We start from the raw sequence: 23,265 nt of genomic DNA on the forward strand, positions 1-23,265 counted from the left end.
TTTGCTTTGAAATCCTAAGGTCCCAAAGCGAAAAGATAACCACCCTTGAAACCGTATTCAAAATCACCAACAAAACAACCAACAGTATTCATGAGCCAGTAGGACAATGTAAATAAAATGGTTTGAAACAGTATATGTTATGCCATACAAATTATACTTACAAAATCAGACTCGTTGCTCTGTAGAGAACACTTGAGCGTAAAACTGAACACGTTGATATCGTCATCCAGAGCAGCAGTTGGGCCCTGTAGCAAAGAAACAGAGAATAAGCCTACTTTGAATCTGTGGGAATGTCAAAGAAGAGTGTGAATCGTGGATCAAACTGTAAACTTCATGGGGCGCACCTGCTCAGAAAATAATTCCATCAAAATTCAAATTTAGAGGATAAACAAACACACAAACAAACAAAGATACACATACTGTACACAAACACAAACAAACAAACAAACAAACAAACAAACAAACAAACCCCAATGCCGTTCATAGAATAGTATTGTATCAGATGCAAGAGCTCAACGTAATTTTTGAAGACATCGACTGTTCGAAAGGAAGGAGTCCGTAAGCGGTGTGCATAGTTGAAAAACATTTACAGTCTACGGTTCAAATCATTACAAACAAACAAAAAACAAACAAAACAAAAACACGAATTTCATAACAAATGTCCTGCTCTACACGGGTAGCAAGCAGATGGTTGACTCCTCGCGAGTAAAATTTACATACAACGAATCTTGAAGCGTTTAGGAACGCATCGATTAGAAGGATCTGTGGATCAAAGTTGCCTGTAAGAATAAAGATGTCTCATACTGAGTAAGCCTCAGCACGGTTCCAGACACACACACACACACACACACACACACACACACACACACACACACACACACACACACACACACACACACACCAATACACCAAAACAACTTCACAAATCTAAACCTTCAGTGTAAAATTAATCATGTATTGATCATGAAATGCAATCTCTAACTCACGTCACGGTCAAGAGGCTTGTAGAGTTCCACGAAGTTTTGGCTGTTGTTTGCAACGAAGCGGAACGTGTCTTCGGGGTTCATGAACTGGTAGTTTGGCATTACCTCCAGGACAATGCCATTTCCTCCAGTCCCTCCTGCCTCTCCATGCAGGCGAAGTTCAGCGCGGTACTTATCGTTCTGGCCACTGGAGAGGTCTGAAAGACACAGAACTGAGTGTGAGATGTGTAGTCTGTGTGAAGAAGGAAGGGTGTTTATATTCAGTATTTTTTAGTGTAAGTGTTCTTTTTAATTGATGAGTTTAAAGAGAAGGGTGAAAGACAATGGTGGAGGAGGGTGGGGGGCTTGTTAGTCAGTGAATGAGTGTGGGTGTTCGTGTGTGTATGTGTGTGTGTGTGTGTGTGTGTGTGTGAGTGTGTGTGCGCGCGTGTGTGTGTGTGTGTGTGTGTGAGTGTGTGTGCGCGTGTGTGTTTGTGTGTGTGTGTGTGTGTCAGTGTGTGTGAGAGAGAGTTTGTGTGTGTGTGTGTGTGTGAGTTTGTGAGTGTGTGTGTGTGTGTGAGTGTGTGAGTGTGTGTGTGCGTGTGTGTGTGTGCGCGCGCGCGCGTGTGTGTGTGTGTGTGTGTGTGTATGTGTGTGTGTGTGTGTGTGTGTGTGTGTCTGTGTCTGTGTCTGTGTGTGTGCGCGCGTCTGTTTGCCTGTCTTTCTGTCTGTATGTCTGTCTACCCGTGTGTATTTGTGTCTTTTTGTCTTTTTGTCTGTCTGTCTGTCTGTCTGCCTGTCTGTCTGTCTGTCTGTCCGTCTGTCAGTTCATCTGTCTGTTCGTCTGTTTGTCCGTCTGTCTGTCCGTTTTTCTTTGTTTGTCTACCTACTGGGGTCTCTGTGAGTGCGTGTGCAACGCTTCATTTGTTTTATGCAATAGTCACAACTTTTCAAGTAAACTGGAGAAAAAATAGAAGCAAAAAAAAAAAAAAAAAAAAAAAAAGAAGTTCATCACTGCTGACAACATCGGCACAGTGTTCAGCTTAGTCATTCCAATGCACGTATGCTGCCACAGCCTTGCAACAACAGTCCCAAGGCCTGGCGCTCACCTATGTAACTTCAGCAGGACAGACAACGCACAGCAGATTATCCCAGCCCGCTACACGTTGCGTGAAAGGAAATCAAGCCAAGTACTCGTCATAATCCCTATTGCAGCATCAATAATATGCAGTGCGTCGTCTGTGCCGCTGAAACTGCGCAGGTATATTCTGCCCTTAAGATTCACATTAACATGGACCTAATTAGCTCACACTGACACATACCATCCTGCGTTGCTTCGTACACGTCCATCGTTAGGGTAGGGGCCGTACCAAGGAATGGACCGTCATCCAGAGAGGAGCATGCTGCACATGGGGAAAAGAAAATATCAGTTTTAAAAAAATAACAACTTTTATTTGTTAGACGGACCTAAACATGCAAACAGACAAATAAGAATGGGTGGGCCGATCCCTAGTCAGAAATGTTCCGTAGAACAACTCCGACATTGCTGCACGGTGAGAGAAAAAAAATATTACGAATACAATACATAGAAGACACAAAATTACAAATAAGTAATAAAAATAAAATCCTCAGACTGACTTGACCATGTAAACAGACAGATAAAAAAAAGAAGTCAAACCCATGAACAACGAACAAGTCGCGTGAAGCGTTATATAAAAAAAACAGTTAGTCAATCTGTTGGCCTGAAACTGAAACGCATCAATACTAAAAGACAGTCAACACCGAACTATACATGTACTAGGACTTCGCTAGCCTAAACCCGACGAAAAAGACGGGTCCAGCGCTCGTCTCTGCGGAGCATGCGAACGTAGTGCCTAATTAACCTTTTTTTTCTTTAAATTATGAGTACATTTTCAGAGTAAACACGGCATATCTATATTATATATTTTTGGATTCAGGAAATGATAAAGAAAAAGCTGAAATCATTTTTGATCGATTTCTAAAATCTGATTTTTAATTTGATTTAGAATGAGATTTTAATAACCAAACTAATTGTTAAGCTTCTGAATCTGAAATGCAATCCTATAGTCTGGGCTTTGTCGAAGATTGCTTGACCGAAATTTTAATCAATTTGATCGAAAAATGAGGGTGTGACAGTGTCGCCTCAACTTTCACTAAAAGCCGGATATGACGTCATCTAAGAGATTTATCGACAAACGGAAACACGGTTCTGGGGATATCCTCTGGGAAAATGTGTATGTAAAGTTTCATGACGATCTGTCGAGTAGTTTTCAAGTCGAGGAATCGCTCTACACGGACGCATTATATGCATCCACTCATACACCACCACCCTCGTCTCGATTCTCAGTCTATGTTAAAACATTTCGTCTTGATTAAATTATCAAAACAGGGTAAGGGTTAGGGTTAGTACCCCCAAACAAACAAATTGATACAATAACTAACCAATCAATCAGTTATCTATTCAACCAATTACCCCACCAATCAACAAAACCAAACAAACAAGAAAACAAACAAACAAGCAAACCAGGAAGCACAAAAACTCCTTACCAACAAACAGCTTGTGTGCAGTAAAATATTAACCAATTAAACAAACAATGCAACATCAATGTGTCTGTTATCAGGCCCCCAGAGATTCGGTGCATGCGTTTTAATCTTACGTGGACTGACGGGAAAAAAATACACGTACACAAATCAAATGGAAACATTCTGTATCCGGTTAGGCCAATTTCTATGATGAATGTTTACACTCAACAACGTCGCAAATCAAATCAAATCAAATCAAATTTTATTTTTCGAGGGTTGTGGCATAAGCAATACAACGAGCTTTTTTTCAACCATGGAGGGAGCGGGGGGGGGGGGGGAGGGGGGGGTAAGTTTCACAAACCGAATAAACCTAACAGAACAATTAGACAGGGTAAATATTACAATGAAAGATCTGACACAAAGGAACTGTAAAAACACATAGATACACACAGGTAGACTGACAGACAGACAGGCAATTACAGACTCCAAGACAAACACAAGTATACCGACACATACACACACACACACACACACGCACACACACACACACACACACACACACACACACACACACACACACACACACACACACACACACACATCCTTGTTGACATGACTTTACATGTTCAGCACAAATAACTTTTTTGGACATGGGCCAAACAAGGGGTGTGTTGTGTGTGATTCACACGTGATCTGCATAATATGATATGTCACAATGGATGACAGAAACGCACCCGGATCTCTCACTCTCCTCCCCTACCAACTTATCCTACTTACCCCCCCCCCCCCCCCCTCCCCCTAGTGCCCCACCTACCTTACTCGAGTCCTTACCCTTAGCCATTATACATTCCTCTACCTGCCCTTCTTCGGAAAACACACTCCCTTTTCTGTTTGCGTAGCAAACCCTCGACCACCCAACCCCCCCCCCCCCAACCCGGGCTACCCTTCCGCCCTCCCCCAACCATCTTTATCTGCAACCGTTCTCCTTTGTTGTTGTTTTTTTTGGTTTTTTTAATATATATATAAAAAAAAAAGTAAAACAGAATACCCCGACCTGCTTTTTTTTCAAATGCACAGGGACTTCACATTGAGAGGGATGTGGGTCGGAGGGACCACTGAGGGGAAGGGGAAGATGGGGGGGGGGGGCGGTATGCTCTCCTGCCTTAGAGAGAGAGGAACGCGGCAGTCAATCATGTTACGGGCATCATATACTCGATTTCCCCAAAACAGCTTTTTTTGCCTGCTTTTTAAACTCTGCCAACAACGACGCATGAGGCTAAAAGTAAACCAAATCACATCACGGGAGGTTTTTTTACATTTTGCTGTAAAAAAAACAAAATAAATTAACACAAAAAAGGTAGCGTAAGAAAGAAACAAGGCATATACATCAAAGTACACCGGAAAACAACAACAAACAACATCAAAACTGACACACGCCGGTTGTTTTTAATGTACTAAATTTGTATTTTCGTATGTTGTACTTACGCGGCATCTGAGCTTGAACAAGCGCTACTACGGTGAAAGTAGCAAGTAGAATCACAGTATTCATCTGTTAAAATAGAAATAATTGAAAATTACGTTTAAAACGGAAACAAATACACACTAAATAGACGAGATTAAACAAATGTTATATTTTCAGCAGTAACGCATGTACCGGATATGAATCTTTTATTGAAGCAATATCAACACAATTCCATTCACAGTTGTCAAAGAACAAAAATGCGCGAACAACTGATTACCAAAACAATGAACGTTTTGACTACAGCGACCTCAGCTACGAAATAAAAAGAAAATTTAAACAACACACACACACACATTCATTACAGAGAAACCCTTTCGTTTCGCTAGCAATAATTGATGTAACAAACAAACAAACAAACAAAAAACTATATGAAAAAAAAAGTACTCGCACGTTGAACGTAGGTTACAGACTGAGTTTTTTCATTTGGGTTTATTTTTCCCGTCTTTACACCTGTTCCTTGAACAGACTGTTAGTTGATGACTAAACTTATATGAACATTAAAAAACAAACTAAAGATTACCTAAACTTCAAGTAAGTTAAATTAGCTTTTTCAAAAGCTATTGAAAAAGAAGAAAACAAATTGTACAATGATTTATTTGCTTAAAGAAAACGAGGTAAACAAAAATTGTTTAAAAAAGATGCCATGGAATAAAAATTAAAACATTAAAAAACGAAAATAAACTGTCCACATACTTTGAGTAAAAACAACCATGAACTGTAGAAGTATAAGATGACAACGATGCCATGATACGACGTATACACTATCAAAGAAGAGTTGAATTCACATTTATGATATCCCGCCATGTAACGCTAGATAAGATTATGTGAGCACTTAGTTTTCAACTTGTTGTGCTTCTTTGGTAGCATGTTCTTGACTTGTCATGTGTGCCAATACGAATAAAATTGTATTCGAACCATTTTCTGAAACTATCAAAGGACAAAGATTCCACGGTAAAATGGAAATCAAACACTATAACTGTCAACATATTCTCTTTTCTTTTCTTGTAAGTAAAAAAAAAAATAGGTGTGGTTAAGGTAACATAGCCAAAAAATAGGGTAGGAAGGTAGGCAATCACTTTTTTTTTGTTTTTTTTACTTTTTTTCTAATGTGTACAAATTAAACCTACTTGACAGGGAAATAAGTGTGCGACTCGAGCGCTTTCGCTTTCATTGCGTTTTCTGCACTCGTTGTTGTTGTTTTTTTTAAATTTTTTTGACAAATGTAATAAAAAGTTATAGGGTCGGCCCCTAAAAATAGGGTAGGTCGGGTTACCGTAACCACACCTATTTTTTTTTTAGGCCTAAGAAACAAACAAACTAAAAATGTATCACAACGAAGCCAAAGAACTGTAAAAAATAAAAAATTAAAAAATCTAAATTGAAAAAGAGAGAAAAACAATTATACAAACACAATCAAACTGTCAAAATAAGTTCTCACATACCTTGAAAATGAAAAGCCCACGAACGGTAGCAGTATAATGAAGAAGACAACAGCCTCAAGACTTGACAATTCTCGACAACTGCCCACTTCTCGCTCAAGCAGCAATTAAATGGCAATAGTCAGATACGATCTCCGCTATTTAACTCGCAAGGAGTGTCACTCTGTCTCCGTTTCTCTCCTTCAAGATCCGCTTTGGTTTCTAATCCTCAATCTTCTACCTGTATAGATGTTTATGAAATTCCGGGTGCCAACCTTGATCGAAACCCTCACGTACTGTGCATGCGCAAAAGGGCGTACAACTTATTCCCACATTTATTTGCACTTACACCCATTTGGCGATGACAGTCACATAAAAAGACACGGCGAATAAGCCCCTGAATCAGCAAGTTGGCCACGTCAAATCCGTGTTTGCATTCAGGTTTGTCTGCGGTTCCGGGTGACGGATAGACCGTTCCCGGACATGCGTTACTTGGTCGTTCACTCCGTGAAGTTATCGCTTGCAACAAACACGGATACTAACATAGGGCTTCGGATAACAAGAAAGTACTGCGAATATTAAGAAAGTACTACGGATTAGAAGATAATTTTGTGCCGGAACGCGAAAACTCGTCACATGTGAAATCTGAGAAACACTTTTTGTATGCAGCTATAGAGAAATACGTGTGGTGTGACAAAAGGAGTTTTCAACAAATAAAAACATTTAAAAAATGAATGAATAAATGAATACATAAATAAATAAATAAAGGAATAAAGGAATAAATAAATGCATGAATGAATGCATAAATGAATAAATAAATATTACAAAATGAAAAGAATACATCAATGTATGAATTAATAAACAAGCAAACAAACAAATAAATAAATAAACGAGAAAAAAAAGAAAAAAAAGAAACAAACAAACAAATAGATAGACAAATAGATAAAGTGATAGAGGAGTAAAGTAAACAATAAAGAAAATTAAAAAGGGAAAACATTAAGAAGGGGTGGTGGGGGTTGGGCGGGGGGGGGGGGGGGAATTGTAGGTGACGTCGGCGTTAATAAATCAAGTAATTATGTCCAGATAATGGTAAATTAACAATACACTGATACCCTTTACTCGTATTCACGCTCGGCTTGGAACACTAATTAACAAAAACCCGAATTGTATATTAGACCCAGGCGAATTAAACTTCCTGATACAGTGTTATGTATACTCTTCAGGGGCGGACGAGGGGGGGGGGCACAGGGGGCACGTGCCCCCCCCCCCCCCGAAAAAAAAAGAAAAAAAAAAGAAGAAGAAAAAAAAAAGATTTTTCTATGCTGATTCTATGACCATTTCTAAGTTCAAATGGCACCAGATGGCACCATTTTGCTTCTTTGGGCAAAAATTTTTTCCGGGGGGGGCATGCCCCCGGACCCCCCTGGCAAATTCGGGCGCTTCGCGCCCATCACAGTCACTTTCGATTCAAAGTGCCCCCCCCCCCCCCTTACAAAGCAACTGATCCGCCCCTGCTCTTCAGCTCCAGTAGAGCCAAACGTTTGTCTCTGGGTCTGTGGACGTTTTACAGTGCATGGTGACCATTTTCCCAAATGAAGAATTATGATTTAAAATGCGTCACAAGATTGCAATGCCCTTGGGGCCCGGTAGCTCAGTTGGTAGAGCACTGGACTTGTGATCGGAAGGTCGCAGGTTCGAAATCGAGCCGGGACGGACACGGGTCAAATTTTTGTGCAGACCTAGAGACGGAAGCCATGTCCCACCCCCGTGTCACTATAATGGCACGTAACAGATCTTGGTCATTCTGCCATAAGTGCGGATGCATGGCTGATACCACCTAAACACGCATACACTTGTATATCTCGTCAAAAGCCGTGAGGGCGTAAAACTCGAATCATATAACCCATAATCTTGTCCTTAAGAGGCGAAATATTTAGCATGTACGACATAAAGCACTCTCTCTTTCTTTTGCAATGCCCTCCCTCCGATGAAAAAGTGTCCTGACAGTATGAACGTGAACCGACAAGAAACATTTTCTGCGACGGTGGCAACTTTTCTTCTCAGTGCTCAGAACTTGCCCGATTGAAACATAAAAAGCCTGTTGTTAATCTGATTTTATACAAATGACAAACACATATCGATCGTGACACAGCAGTTTCAAATTCAACTGTAGTGTTTTCCGTGAACTCAGCAGTGGCTAGGACACTCGACCCCTTATTTACTGAGAATATGGTAGGGCCCATGCGACTTCCTCTTTCCTGACAAACTGACACCACGTCCCTCCATTCTTTATTATTTAGATTAGATTTGCAATTTAAGATTAACACTGAAAAACGCAACTCTTATTCGCTACCACTTCACTAATGTAAGACTGGATTTGCACTGAAAACAAGATTTGGAGGGGAGCCCCCCCCCCCCCCCCCCCCCCGAGAGTGCGGGTGTGCGAGAATTCGTGCCTCTGTGTGTGTGTGTGTGTGTGTGCGCGTGTGTGTGCCGGTGTACGTGCGTGCGTGCATGCTCTCTGTCTGTCTCTCTGTTTGCTGAAACATTTTCTCATTCTTTTTCTCAAGTTCTTCTTCTTGTCGATCACTCAGATGGAAACGCCGGTTCTCCGCGCAAATGTTGCCGTGCGCTGTAGGTCGTCCAGACTGCCACAGACCTTGTGAGCAGGTGAAAGGCGTCGTTTTTGTTGTAGTGTGGGTGCTGCTGCGACCACTTTTTGTGTTGCTTGGCCTTGAATTTTCTCATTCAATTTGTGGCAGGTATTTTGGCTTTCACGAGATTTTTTATATGGTCTCTCAATGCCCGTTGGCTACTGTACTTTCAGATTTATACGATGAATAATTTATTCACGGAATTCCGGGAGGTTTCATTATCTGTCAGCAACAAGCTCGACGATTGGTCGGAAAAGGAAATCGGATTTGGCAAACTTGACCTCTTCACCGAGACTGGGAATCTCCGGAAAACCCAAATCCGGTTTGGGTTGCGGCCGAGGGTCTGAATGCAGAGAGATTGCTGGTTTGAAAGGGGATGGGCGGTGCATACAAGTGGGAAGGCGTGAACGTTAAAGATACAGTCCCTACTGTGCACATGATTTGGCTCACCCTCCTGTTTTTACATTTAGTCAAGTTTTGACTAAATGTTTTAACATAGAGGGGGGAATCGAGACGAGGGTCGTGGTGTATGTGTGTGTGTCTGTCTGTCTGTCTGTCTGTGTGTGTGTGTGTGTAGAGCGATTCAGACTAAACTACTGGGCCGATCTTTATGAAATTTGACATGAGAGTTCCTGGGTATGATATCCCCGGATGTTTTTTTCATTTTTTCGATAAATACCTTTGATGACGTCATATCTGGCTTTTTGTAAAAGTTGAAGCGGCACTGTCACACCCTCATTTTTCAATCAAATTGATTGAAATTTTGGCAAAGCAATCTTCGACGAAGCCCGGGGTTTGGTATTGCATTTCAGCTTGATGGCTTAAAAACTAATGAGTGAGTTTGGTCATTAAAAATCGGAAACTTGTAATTAAAATTATTTTTTTATTAAACGATCCAAAAACAATTTCATCTTATTCTTCGTCATTTTCTGATTCCAAAAACATATACATATGTTATATTTGGATTAAAAACAAGCTCTGAAAATTAAAAATATAAAAACTATGATCAAAATTAAATTTCCGAAATCGTTTTAAAAACTATTTCATCTTATTCCTTGTCGGTTCCTGATTCCAAAAACATATAGATATGATATGTTTGGATTAAAAACACGCTCAGAAAGTTAAAACGAAGAGAGGTACAGTAAAGCGTGCTATGAAGCACAGCGCAATCGCTACCGCGCCAAACAGGCTCGTCACTTTCACTGCCTTTTGCACTAGCGGCGGACTACGTTCAGTTTCATTCTGTGAGTTCCACAGCTTGACTAAATGTAGTAATTTCGCCTTACGCGACTTGTTCTTCTTCTTTTTGGTTCAGGGTTGAAACTCCCACGTTCACTCATGTTTTTGCACGAGTGGGTTTTTACGTGTATGACCGTGACCGTTTTTACCCCGCCATTCAGGTGGCCATACTCCGCTTTCGGGGGAAGCTAGTTGGGTATTTAGTGTTTCTTTAACCCACCGAACTCTGACATGGCTTACAGGCTCTCACCGTGCGCACATGGTCTTGTGCTTGCGTGTACACACGAAGGTGGATAAGGCACTATAGCAGGTCAGTCATAAATTGACCTGGGAGATCGGAAAAATCTCCACCCTTACACCAGGCGGCCGGGGCCGTGATTTGAACTCACGACCTTCCGATTAGGAGGCCGATGTCTTATCCACAAGGCTATTGCGCCCGTCAGGCTCACCATCCACAAATGAAACAGCCTGACTGATTTTTCTGGGAAGAGAATTTTTGCTGTTGCAGAATTATTTTTGGCAGATTGCATATTGATATGGGTGTAAGTTACACAATTAATCAATCAATCAATCAATCAATGAGGCTTATATCGCGCATATTCCGTGGGTACAGTTCTAGGCGCTCTGCAGTGATGCCGTGTGAGATGAAATTTTATACGGCCAGCAAAGAATTCCCACTGTGCACAGGAGGCAGTCAAGCTGTTGATTGTTGGTATGAGTCCAAGCGGACGGACGCTTTTATCACTGAAACTCCTTGGCAGACTCGAGGTGGTGAACATAGTCGATAACACAGGAAGCAGTCAAACCCCCCGCGGGTTAGGGGGAAAACTGTTTACCCGATGCTCCCCAGCATGTCGTAAGAGGCGACTAACGTAACGGATTCTGTTTCTCCTTTTACCCTTGTTAAGTGTTTCTTGTATAGAATATAGTCAATTTTTGTAAAGATTTTAGTCAAGCAGTATGTAAGAAAATGTTAAGTCCTTTGTACTGGAAACTTGCATTCTCCCCGTAAGGTCATATATTGTACTACGTTGCAAGCCCCTGGAGCAAATTTTTGATTAGTGCTTTTGTGAACAAGAAACAATTGACAAGTGGCTTTATCCCATCTCCCCCCCCCCCCCCCTCTTTCCCCGTCGCGATATAACCTTCGTGGTTGAAAACGACGTTAAACACCAAATAAAGAAAGAAAGTAAAGGAAGCAGTCAAGCAGTTGATTGTTGGTATGAGTCCAAGCGGACGGACGCTTTTATCACTTGCAAACTCCTTGGCAGACTCGAGGTGGTGAACATAGTCGATATCACAGGAAGGAATGCACCTTTTAAACGTGTATTCATAACAGCAATGAGTGCACGGACAGGGTAAGGACTGGTCTGTGTTTAAAGCAGAGTTAGAATCTTCAATGACGACGGCACAAAAAAGCACGGGAAACATCAATACTCAAAAGCCACTATCACAGTCAATAAACAGCAATATAATTATAATTATGAAGAATGCTAAACTTACTTTCACAAGGGGAGTATGAATGAGTGGGTGAATGGTGTTGCAAAAGTGCAAAGAAAGAGAGAGACACTGAGCGGGGGGGGAGGGGGGAGCAGATAGAGTGAGATATCGAAGGGAGGCAGCAAAGCTCTGATAGTCGACAGGTGAGTTGACATCGGAACAGGGCCTTGTATTTAATTTGTTAAAATGATTCATCTGCTGTCACTTATTTCTATGTAGAGTGACATGAGGTGAGGGAATATCGCGGTAATGTAATCTCTCTCTCTCTCTCTCTCTCTCTCTCTCTCTCTCTCTCTCTCTCTCTCTCTCTCTCTCTCTCTCTCTCTCTCTCTCTCTCTCTCTCTCTCTCTCTCTCTCTCTCTCTAGATATATATTTAGATGAAACGGCAACATTCTTGCCCATTTCACCGAATTCACGGAATTGCCGATTTCGCGTCATTAGCAGTTGTTTACCGATTACGCGAAATGGGCAAACATTTTGCCGATTCTGCGAATTCAGCTATTCCGTGAATTCGGCACGACTTATATATACTGAACTCCAAAAGAAACGCAAGTTAAGAGTTATTTAAGGTTTTGTTAAAATTCATGCACTAAAGGTGGGTTTCAGGTGAACATTCTGCACGAGCATGAGTTAGCATAGTGTCCTGCACGTAGCCTGTAAAAATCACGTGTGCAGCGCCCAGAGTGCGCTCTCTGCAGCGTGCTGAAGATTGAGACTGTTTTTCGCTCGCGCAGCCCACACAAAAGCTGCCAGACCTGATTTTTTTCGTTAAGAGTACTCAGCTCACACAAGGAACAAAAACCTGTCTCCGTCCACTGTCTGAAATCAGCCATTTGTACAGTAGAAGCATGCCAAGACTGAGCGCCATTGACCGGGAGAGAGCAATCGGGCGATTGCAAGCTGGAAATCGCCCAGCTGCCATTGCAAATGTCATGGGCGTGGCAACCTCGACCATCTGTCGTCTGTGGACCTGATTCCAAGCCAGCGGCAGCACCCGGGATGGCGCTAGAAGCGGACGACCTCGTGTGACTACTGCTCGACAGGACCGGGTCATCTACCGTCAGCACCTGCGCCAACCGTTCCTCCCAGCTACAGAAACCTCTAGGAACACCGTCAACCGCCGTGTGCGCTCCATGAGAGACAGATGTCAGGCCCTTGTCAACGCCAATGGGGGACACACGCGTTACTGAGCATGGCGATGAGAACTTTCTTTCGGTAACGTTTTTATGTTAGTGACAATCAAAGAACATTGCCCCAAGATGCTTGATACCAATTTTCGTGAAATTCGTTCGATTATATCTCGTCAAAATGAAATGCCAAAGAATGAGATTAAATTTCTTAATCTTGCGTTTCTTTTGGAGTTCAGTATATATAGAGAGAGAGAGAGAGGGAGAGAGAGAGAGAGAGAGAGAGAGAGAGAGAGAGAGAGAGAGAGAGAGAGAGAGAGAGAGAGAGAGAGAGAGAGAGAGAGAGAGAGAGAGAGAATACATTACTGCGATATTAATGTTCCCTTACCATATGTCGCTCGATCTACATATAAATAAGTGACAGCAGATGAATCATTTCAACAAATTAAAATACAAGGCCCTGTACCGATGTCAACACACCCGTTGACTATCAGAACTGTGTTGCCTCCCTTCGATAGTTGTAAAGGGTTGTGGTTAAGGTTCGTCGTACTGGCATCAACTCGCACAAAAAATGTCTCTCCTTACACACTCCTTTCCCCTTTTTCTGTTTTTTCCCCCCCATTGTTTGCTGGGATGGCTTACATACAGATGTAGCAGTCAGAAAGACAAACAACAGAATAATGTTGCCCTCCTGAGTTCCCTTCATTTGCGGCTATGGAGGGAGAGGTTGGGTGGGGTGAGTGTGGGGGATTGTTTTTTTTGTTTTTTTATAGGCCTGGGGTAGAAGAAGCGAAAAATGTCTAAATTGACAGACAATAAGGACAAGCAATTTTTTTCTTATTTTTATTACAAGATTGCAGTGCAAAAATACCGTGTGTTTTTGCTATGGTGTTTTAATATTTAGTGCCCTTGCATCTATTTTTAGCGTGTAGAAGTTCCGTAATGATCTCAAAAGTAAGTACCTGTGTCAGCTGTGATCCGGGACAAGCATACACTCGTTAGTACCTACAACGAATGAATGTTACGAAGCTGAACGTTTTTTGATGTTTCTGGAGGGAAGGGAAGCCTCTCCTTGAACGAAAAAGGTAAATTCGACAGCAAGCTGTATAGGGAATGAAGAAGAATTGATCCAGATGCAACCCCCCCCCCCCCCCACAAAAAAAATGCGTTTGGGAGGTACATGCATAAGCCAGGGGGGGTTGCGCAACTCCTGTAACCCCCCCCCCCCCCCCTAGTCCGGCCCTGCACGCACACACACACACACACACACGCATACAAACACACACACACAACTTGCTCAGACACACACCGTACAACTCACACACAAGCTCAAACACACACTCACACACACACATATACACACACACAAGCTCAGACACACACAAGCTCAGACACACACACACACGCACACACACACACACACACTGCACTCACACACACACACATTCAGAAAACACGCAAGTAAACTAATATAAAATCCCAGAAACAACAGATCTGCAAATCTCATACTCCATTTTACGCGTCCAGTGTTCCGTTTCAAAGGGATTAGAGAGCAGCACTGATAAACGGTAGCCTATTTACTGGAAAAGTGAGACAGTAAAACTGTCACATCCGTGTCATTTTCAAGTGGGTTACCGGCGGTTATCTTACACCGGCAGCGGACATTCGACTCTCTGTCTCCGGTGCAGTCAGTTAATTATTGTCCCAAGATTTTCTCTTAATCTGGTTTTTAAATTTACTTCTTTTTACATTTAGTCAAGTTTTGACTAAATGTTTTAACATAGAGGGGGAGTCGAGACGAGGGTCGTGGTGTATGTGTGTGTGTGTGTGTGTGTGTGTGTGTGTGTGTGTATGTCTGTGCGTGTGTGTGTGTAGAGCGATTCAGAGTAAACTACTGGACCGATCTTTATGAAATTTTACATGAGAGTTCCTGGGTATGATATCCCCAGACTTTTTTTCTTTTTTTCGATAAATGTCTTTTATGACGTCATATCCGGCTTTTTGTAAAAGTTGAGGCGGCACTGTCACACCCTCAATTTTCAATCAAATTGATTGAAATTTTGGCCAAGCAATCTTCGACGAAGGCCGGACTTCGGTATTGCATTTAAGCATGGAGGCCTACAAATTAATTAATGACTTTGGTCATTGAAAATCTGAACATTTTAATTAAAATCATTTTTTTCTAAAACGATCCAAACTTACTTTTATTTTATTCTTCATCATGTTCTGATTCCAAAAAACATATAGATATGATATGTTTGGATTAAAAACACGCCCAGAAAGTTAAAACGAAGTGAGGTACAGAAAAGCGTGCTATCCTTCTCAGCGCAACTACTACCCCCCATTCTTGTCAATTTCACTGCCTTTGCCACGAGCGGTGGACTGACGATGCTACGAGTATACGGTCTTGCTGAAAAATTGCATTGCGTTCAGTTTCATTCTGTCTGTGAGTTCGACAGCTTGACTAAATGTTGTATTTTCGCCTTACGCGACTTGTTGGATCCTGCTGATGGACACAGTCTGGAGGCGTCGTAGAGAGCGTTTTGCAGGTGGCGCTGTTCTAGAACGAAATCGTTTGATACGGGGCTCTGTGATGGTCTGGGGAGAGATAATCTAATGTCTTAGGACATCTCACTACCAATTAGTGGGAGATTAGCTATTGATCGCAGCCGGGATAAGATTTTGCAGTTTTTCGTCGTAAGAAATGCAACTGTTGTGAATTTGAAATCAGAGGGTTGTGTAGAGTAACAAGCTCTAGCGTTGTTTTCGCCGCTGGCGTGTTTGTCGTGAAATTTTCTGGAGACAGTCCCCAGTTCTTTAATAAAACAATACAGAAAAAATTAAATCATGTAACCTTGTCATTTCTCTATGGCATGCGTTTAAAAAAGTGCTCGTTTGAACACCCCGTGTGAGTGTGTTGTAATTGTTTTGTGCGTATTCAGTCCTGTGTGTGTGTGTGTGTGAGTGTGTGTGTGTGTGTGTGCCGTGTGTGTGTGTGTGCGTGCGTGTGTGTGTGTGTGGTCAGTGTGTGCGTGTGCGTGCGTGTGTGTGTGTGTGTGTGTGTGTGTGTGTGCCAGTGTGCGAGCGTGCGTGCCTGCGTGCCGTGCGTGTGAGCATGCATGACTGAGCGTGCGTACGTGCGTGATTGCGTGTGTTTCTATCCATCTATATCTGCGTATCTATATCTCTGTCTGTTTTTCTGTTTGTGGAGTGTGTCTGCGTTCGTCTGTGTGTGCTTAAGTAGTACTGTTTTATACCCGTGACTGTGCCGGTGTCCTTTTGCCTGTGCCTGATCGTGTGAATTCTTCTGTTGGTCTTATATTATGCCAGCCTACTCTCTTTTGTCTCGCTATTTATATTAAAAATGACCCTTTTTAAAAATGTGTCTTTGATCACAGATTTTGAGCTTTCAAAACGGGCACGAACAAAGCGTTTGTCTGCCGCAGTGCGACTGTTGGCAGCCAAGGAATTTATGAGGACTTCAGGACACACCAAGTTATGTTAAATCCTGAAATTGTTGTGGGCACAAACAAAATCACAGTTACGGAAGCACAATCCTGCACAACACAAATACAAATACACAAACGCACACATCCACACACACACACACAAACACACACACACACACACCACACACACACACACACACACACAAGCACACACAGAGAGCATAGCACGGCACAGCACAGCACAGAGAAATATAGGGGGTTGCAGCGGCGGGAGAAAAAAAACCTGAATAATTTATTGAAACCTTTTCCCTTCGGTAATATTGTAACAAAAACGGCAAAGCTTGATGAATTAACAATAGATCTGCTGAATAAAGAGACATACAAAATTCCCAAGGCAATGTAGCCTGGTGAAAATATTTCATTCTAGACCTTTCATCGACCATGAATAATATATAATCTATGAGGTTTGCTGGTTTGATTCACACCGCCAAACTTTAGAACTACCGCGGGCTTTAGGGGATAAAGAGCTATTCCGTATTCTGTTTGTTTTTTTTAACATTAAGTCATGTTTTGGCTAAATGTTTTCAGACAGACTAATATAAGAATCGATACGAGGGTGCTAGTGTGTGTGTGTGTGTGTGTGTGTGTGTGTGTGTGTGTGTGTGCGTGCGTGCGTGTGTGTGTGTGCGTGTGTGTGTGTGTGTGTGTTTGCATGTGGAGAGAAATTCCAAGAAGAATACAGAAAGGTTGGGGCGGCACTGTCACGTTCTGTTTTAAATCAAATAGATTGAAATGTTGGTCAAGCAAGCACACAGACACACGCACACACACACTCCTGCACACAGTCCTGCACACACTCCTGCACACACTCCTGCACACACACACACACACACACACACACACACACACACACACACACATACACACACTCCTACACACACACACACACACACACACACACACACATACACACACACACTGACACACACATTGCTACGTCACACTTTCTCAGTTCCATGACCTTAATTGCTTTGCACGTTTTTACTGGTGTTTAGTTCCAGCAGCGTTAAAATCCGATACCAGATACAAACCAGGAATGTCAACGACATCTGCACAACAGTCAGGAAATACGCTGGGCAGCTGAGTGACACTCGTTTGTCATACATGGTAACCCACACAGACAAAATAATGTAAGTGCATGCGGGGGTCACTGACGTCTGTTAGTGCATACGGCTACAATTACTCTTCCTTTCATACTCGTTTTTATAGCTCGCAACAGACGACGGATAGTATTAGTTTTATTTTACTATTGGGGATGACTTGCAAAATGCGCAGCCCTTTAAATTATTAAAGGCACAGTAAGCCTCCCGTAAACCATCACAGAGCTCCCCGAGCGTCTAAATACAGTACAAGCATACTTCCATTTGAACGCTCACCGAACGGGAACATCCTGGCTGCTTTCTGTCGAGCGTGAGACATTTTCCAAGAATTTATTTTCGTAGACTTGTTCCGTTAACAACAACGGCGCCTCGTTTTTGCGCTAGACCTAACTTTTAAAATCTAAATAATAAATTGACAGCTTGTTACACAAACATTCTTTAATCATAAAAGAATTCGTTTTTCATCAAGACAAGATCTGAACAATTCGAAGTTGTGAAAGTTTAAAAAAAGAAAAGCCCGGAAGCAGGGTCACGCAAGGGTCGTAGCAGACGACGGCCGGTTTATCAGTGCAAATCGCCGTTCCTCTCAACAGTCAAAAGCCATCGCTAGAGTTCTTGTGAACCACAGCCGTTGTTTCGTGCATAAAAAAAACGTGCTATTGTAGATAAGCTCACGTCGAGTCGCATTCAAATGACTAACTATGACGACTGCATTGTGAAAAGGGAAAACTGGATCACACGGGTTCACGATGGCTCAGGGGTAAGATAAACCACGCAAAAATAAATTCTTTGAAAATTGTTCGCTCTTTACGGAGGGCACCTAGGATGTTCTCAATTGGTGAGTGTTTAAATGAAAGGGTGTTTGTACTGTGTGTAAAAGCCTGACCGTATCTGTGATGGTTTACGGGAGGCTTACTCTGCCTTTAAGTGGGTACTGCTTTGCTCTCAGATGTGTCAAAATAAAGGGCTGCATTGCGCCCAGAAACATCAAAATAGGATGATCCTTTGCGCTCAGAGACATCAAATTGGGTGCGCGTGCTGCATTGCTGTATAGTTTGCTTGGTTGCTTGCTTGGTAGCTTGCTTGGTTGCTTGCTTTCTTGTAAGTTTATGTGTTTGTTTGTTTGTTTGTTTGTGTATGTGTTTGTTTGCTTTTTTGTTTGTTTACTTGGTTTGTTTGATTTCTTGGTTCGTTTGTTTGCTTGTTGTGATTGTTTGTTTGTTTGTTTGTTTGTTTGTTTGTTTGTTTGTTTGTTTGTTTGTGAAGCTCAATTACATACTGAAGACACATTCACACAAAATCACAGAAAAGGTAAATGAAAAAAATTTGTTCGCAGCAGCACAGTTGCCATTGTAATATATAATCCCAAGGTAAGAAACCTTCGATCCAGGCAGGACATTGTTGGGAACGAAAAGCACTTTCGGAGTGAGCCCTGTCCTTTTAATTAATCTGAAGCGAAGCTTTCTGGCACCTCCTAGGACGTTGAATGAATTCCACGCACAAAGCAGTACGTAAAGTACGGAGAATGCTATGAGATACTTCAATGTTATTTGATACACTCACGGAATCAGTCACACTTAGCCATATTTGACAACATGCATTCGGATTTTGGCACACATCGACAGTAGGGGGTCTTTCGAATTTTGGCACACATCGGCAGTAGGGGGTCTGGTCTGTCTAGCCTTTGCGGCCGGCGTGACAATTCTGAGTGTGCGTTGTATTTCAGAAAAGCAAGTTCGTCATAAAAATTCAGCGCTTTGCTTCGTTCGTACAGAGCTTATTTTTGTTGCAGTTGCCCACCTGGCTTTATTTTGAGTAGACATAGCTTAGACTGAGTGACAGGCGTATTCGACTAAATAAACAAAAACGCTTAGGTCGGTACACACAGTCTTTCCTATGCTTTTGATTTGGTTCGTTGTTGTTGCTGTGTGTGTCTTTACACCCCCGGTATAGGGGTGTGTATAGGTTTCGCTCGATGTGTTTGTTTGTTTGTTTGTTTGTTTGTTTGTGTTCGCATATTGATCTCAAGAATGAACGGACCGATCGTCACCAAACTTGGTGAACAGGTTCTATACATTCCTGAGACGGTCCTTACAAAAATTGGGACCAGTCAAACACACGGTTAGGGAGTTATTGGTGGATTAAAATTATACAAGGACTTGTACAGGGACATCTTAATGGTCAAAGGGAAATAACCATTCTCACTCAGTCACTGCCACCAACTGAGAAGGTTATTTCCCTTTGACGGGGGTGGTTTTCCTACCTCGTAGGAATTTCTTGTTCTTTCTGTCTTTGTATTGTGTTTCTTGTTGTCTTTCTTTTTTTCTGTCTTTCTTTTTGTATGACTTTTGTTTCTTCTCTTTATTTCGTTCTCTTTTAAAGCAACATTGTTTGGGTACATTTGTCCCTGCATTTGGGTTTGCTTTCGTGTGTGGCCCGGAGGGAGGGTGTCCGGGTATGTGTCGGGGGGTTTACTAAACACTATGTCGGGTCCCGGGTACTGCCGGTAGTTAATTAGAAGTGTACCGTCTATTTAGGTTATCCCTTGCGTTTCACATCAAATCCTATGATCCTGCTGTTTTTCCAAACACACCGGCGTTTCATTAATCCTGTTGATAAACTACTGCTTCGCGTGGTCTCCGGATACAGTTGTTGGTAAGCAGCATATTGAAGAGTAGGAATATTGCGAAAGGTTTACGGATATTTGTACACTGACTCATAATCGGTGGGGAAAAAAGAAACTCGAAGTGTTTGATGTCCTCGATTGCATCTACACTGTAGAATGTTCCGGTGACAAGAAAGAGCGTGTTTGATAAAAGACCTTTTAATCTACTATACCCCCGGGGGAGGGGGGAGGGGGGATGAGGGGAGGATGGGGGGGGGGGGAGGGGTCATCATGTGCTTGATCATATGTTTTGTTTTTAAAACCTAGACCTTTGTTGAGAGGTTGATTGAATAATGACTGCTTACTCGGGTCTAAATGGTCGCTACATATGCCGATTACCGAAAGGTGAAAGAAGATTATGAGAATTATTATATCAATAACAATTATAAATAAAATATTTAAAAAAGGCTCCTAATATTATTAACAAGTTGTGAATTGTTCTGTATTTCATTTTTGCGGAATGTCTATCAAAGCTAATTCGCTCTAATTAGGCCTTGCTGACGGTTAGCTGAAGAGAGAACAACTACCAAGCACAAAATAAAACTTTTCCATGAGTAAACAAGCTTGTCATTTGTTTGTTTGTTTGTTTGTTTGTTTGCTTAACGCCCAGCCGACCACGAAGGGCCAAAGCAGGGCGGTGCTGCTTTGACATATAACGTGCGCCACACACAAGACAGAAGTCGCAGCACAGGCTTCATGCCTCACCCAGTCACATTATTCTGACACCGGACCAACCAGTCCTAGCACTAACCCCATAATGCCAGACGCCAGGCGGAGCAGCCACTAGATTGCCAATTTTAAAGTCTTAAGTATGACCCGGCCGGGGTTCGAACCCACGACCTCCCGGCCGATCACGGGGCGGACGCCTTACCACTAGGCCAACCGTGCCGGTAAGCTTGTCATTAGCATAAAACAAAAACGTTGTCCATATTCGGGGTCGTACCCCAACTACCCTCAGTTTAGCAAGGAAAGTGCTTGCACCGTGTCATAGTTGACCATTTCAAGGCTATGAGCACATGTATTTGTTGTGATACCATTTGTGAAAAACAGAAAAGCTCTTGCTGACACTGTGCCGACTTGCAGGTGCGCAATAACAGAGCTCAAGCGAACGACATTTAACATCGCGATAAAAAAAAAACCGAATCATGATGACTGATTTGGTCTCGAGTGGCTTCAGCTTGAATAAAAACACATTGTTGCAAACTGTGTGTATACAGGGCCGGACCCGGGGGGGGGGGGGGGGTTCCAGGGGTTCCGGAGCCCCACCCTTGGAAAAAGCATGTACCTTGCTTTGAGTGTTTTTAATTTTTTAATTTTTTTTTTAATAAATTCGCTGATTTGCCCCCCCCAAAAAAGGAGGAACCCCCCCCCCCCCCCCCCTTACAACTCATTTGGTCCGGCCTTGTGTATAGTCACGTAGGCCGTGTACGTGTCACAGTTGTAATGTTCTTTCGTTTGTGTTTGGCTCAACTGTAGTATTTTCTTTTTTTTTTCTTCCCCGCCCCCACCCCCCCCCCCCCCCCCCCCACCTCTTTTTAAGCAGCATTTGATATATTGTGATCTTATTTTATTTTATTTATTTTTTTTTTTTTTTTTGGGGGGGGGTGATTTTTTTGGTTCGAAAGGGTGTTTATGTCTTGAGTGAAGCTCGGGACACGATTTTGGATTAGTGAGATCTTACGTTTATCACCTTTGGTTAATGCAGTTTCTGTGTCTCCAGAAGTCCAATGCTCTTATGTTTGAACAGGGAGCAGAAGATAGCCAACGTTCGTCGTCTCCATTTGAATTACTCGTTCCCTGCAGTGAACGCTTAACATAAGATTGAATAGTCTTCCTTCGTGGTTGTTTACGTGTGAAGTTAAAAATAAAGTAATCTTTCTTCTCTATAGTAGCATAATTCCAACTAAAACGTCAAACTTTATAACTTAGCGATTCTACTCACAGAACAGAAGATAACAAACAGAACAGAACAGAACAGAACATACATATATGCACGTGCTCATCTTCAACACTGGAACATGACATGCTATGTGGTACCATGTCTGTTTTTCACCAATTCTCAACACGCTGACATAAATTTGATCAAAGCCACTTTGCTGGAAATGCTCCTTGCAAGGAATTTAAAAACAAGTCGCGTAAGGCGAAATTATTACATTTAGTCAAGCTGTGGAACTCACAGACTGAAACTGAACGCACTGCATTTCTTTTTACAATGACCGTAGTCCGCCGCTTGTGCAAAACGGAGTGAAACTGACGAGCCTGTTTAGCGCGGTAGTGCTTTCGCTGTGCTGCATAGCACGCTTTTCTGTGCCTCTCTTCGTTTTAACTTTCTAAGCGTGTTTTTAATCCAAACATATCATATCTATATATTTTTGGAATTAGGAACCGACAAGGAATAAGATGAAATTGTTTTTAAATCGATTTCGGAAATTTAATTTTGATCATAATTTTTCTATTTTTAATTTTTAGAGCTTGTTTTTAATCCAAATATAACATATGTATATGTTTTTGGAATCAGAAAATGACGAAGAATAAGATGACATTATTTTTGGATCGTTTAATAAAAAAAGAATTTTAATTACAAGTTTCCGATTTCTAATGACCAAACTCACTCATTAGTTTTTAAGCCACCAAGCTGAAATGCAATACCAAACCCCGGCCTTCGTCGAAGATTGCTTTGCCAAAATTTCAATCAATTTAATTGAAAAATGAGGGTGAGACAGTGCCACCTCAACTTTTACAAAAAGCCGGATATGACGTCATCAAAAGTATTTATCGAAAAAAAGAAAAAACATCCGGGGATATCATTCCCAGGAACTCTCATGTCAAATTTCATAAAGATCTGTCCAGTAGTTTGGTCTGAATCGCTCTACACACACACACCTACAGACAGACAGACAGACAGACACACACACACACACACACACACACACACACACACACACACACACACACACACATACACCACGACCCTCGTCTTGATTCCCCCTCTATGTTAAAACATTTAGTCAAAACAATACAATA

The 23,265-nt window shown here is 42.0% G+C and overlaps 1 protein-coding gene across 2 annotated transcripts in view; it reads right to left on the reverse strand.

The window, feature by feature from the left end:
• The window catches only part of LOC138958810 (cadherin-99C-like), a 15,672-nt gene extending 8,981 nt beyond the window's left edge, over window positions 1-6,691 (reverse strand). Inside the window, exons 1-5 of one of the 2 annotated variants that reach the window (XM_070330104.1) lie at window positions 6,471-6,691; window positions 4,992-5,055; window positions 2,285-2,365; window positions 987-1,180; window positions 162-245 (exon numbers count right to left, since the gene is read on the reverse strand). In XM_070330104.1, coding sequence (XP_070186205.1) covers window positions 162-245; window positions 987-1,180; window positions 2,285-2,365; window positions 4,992-5,055 — 423 coding nt within the window. In that variant the 5' untranslated portion in view covers window positions 6,471-6,691. The remainder of the gene's footprint in view (window positions 1-161; window positions 246-986; window positions 1,181-2,284; window positions 2,366-4,991; window positions 5,056-6,470) is intronic. The other variant, XM_070330105.1, reaches the window with a different exon arrangement.
• Window positions 6,692-23,265: the final 16,574 nt, after the last annotated feature.

The sequence above is a fragment of the Littorina saxatilis genome, linkage group LG2, assembly GCF_037325665.1.
Source record: "Littorina saxatilis isolate snail1 linkage group LG2, US_GU_Lsax_2.0, whole genome shotgun sequence".
NCBI lineage: Eukaryota > Metazoa > Mollusca > Gastropoda > Littorinimorpha > Littorinidae > Littorina > Littorina saxatilis.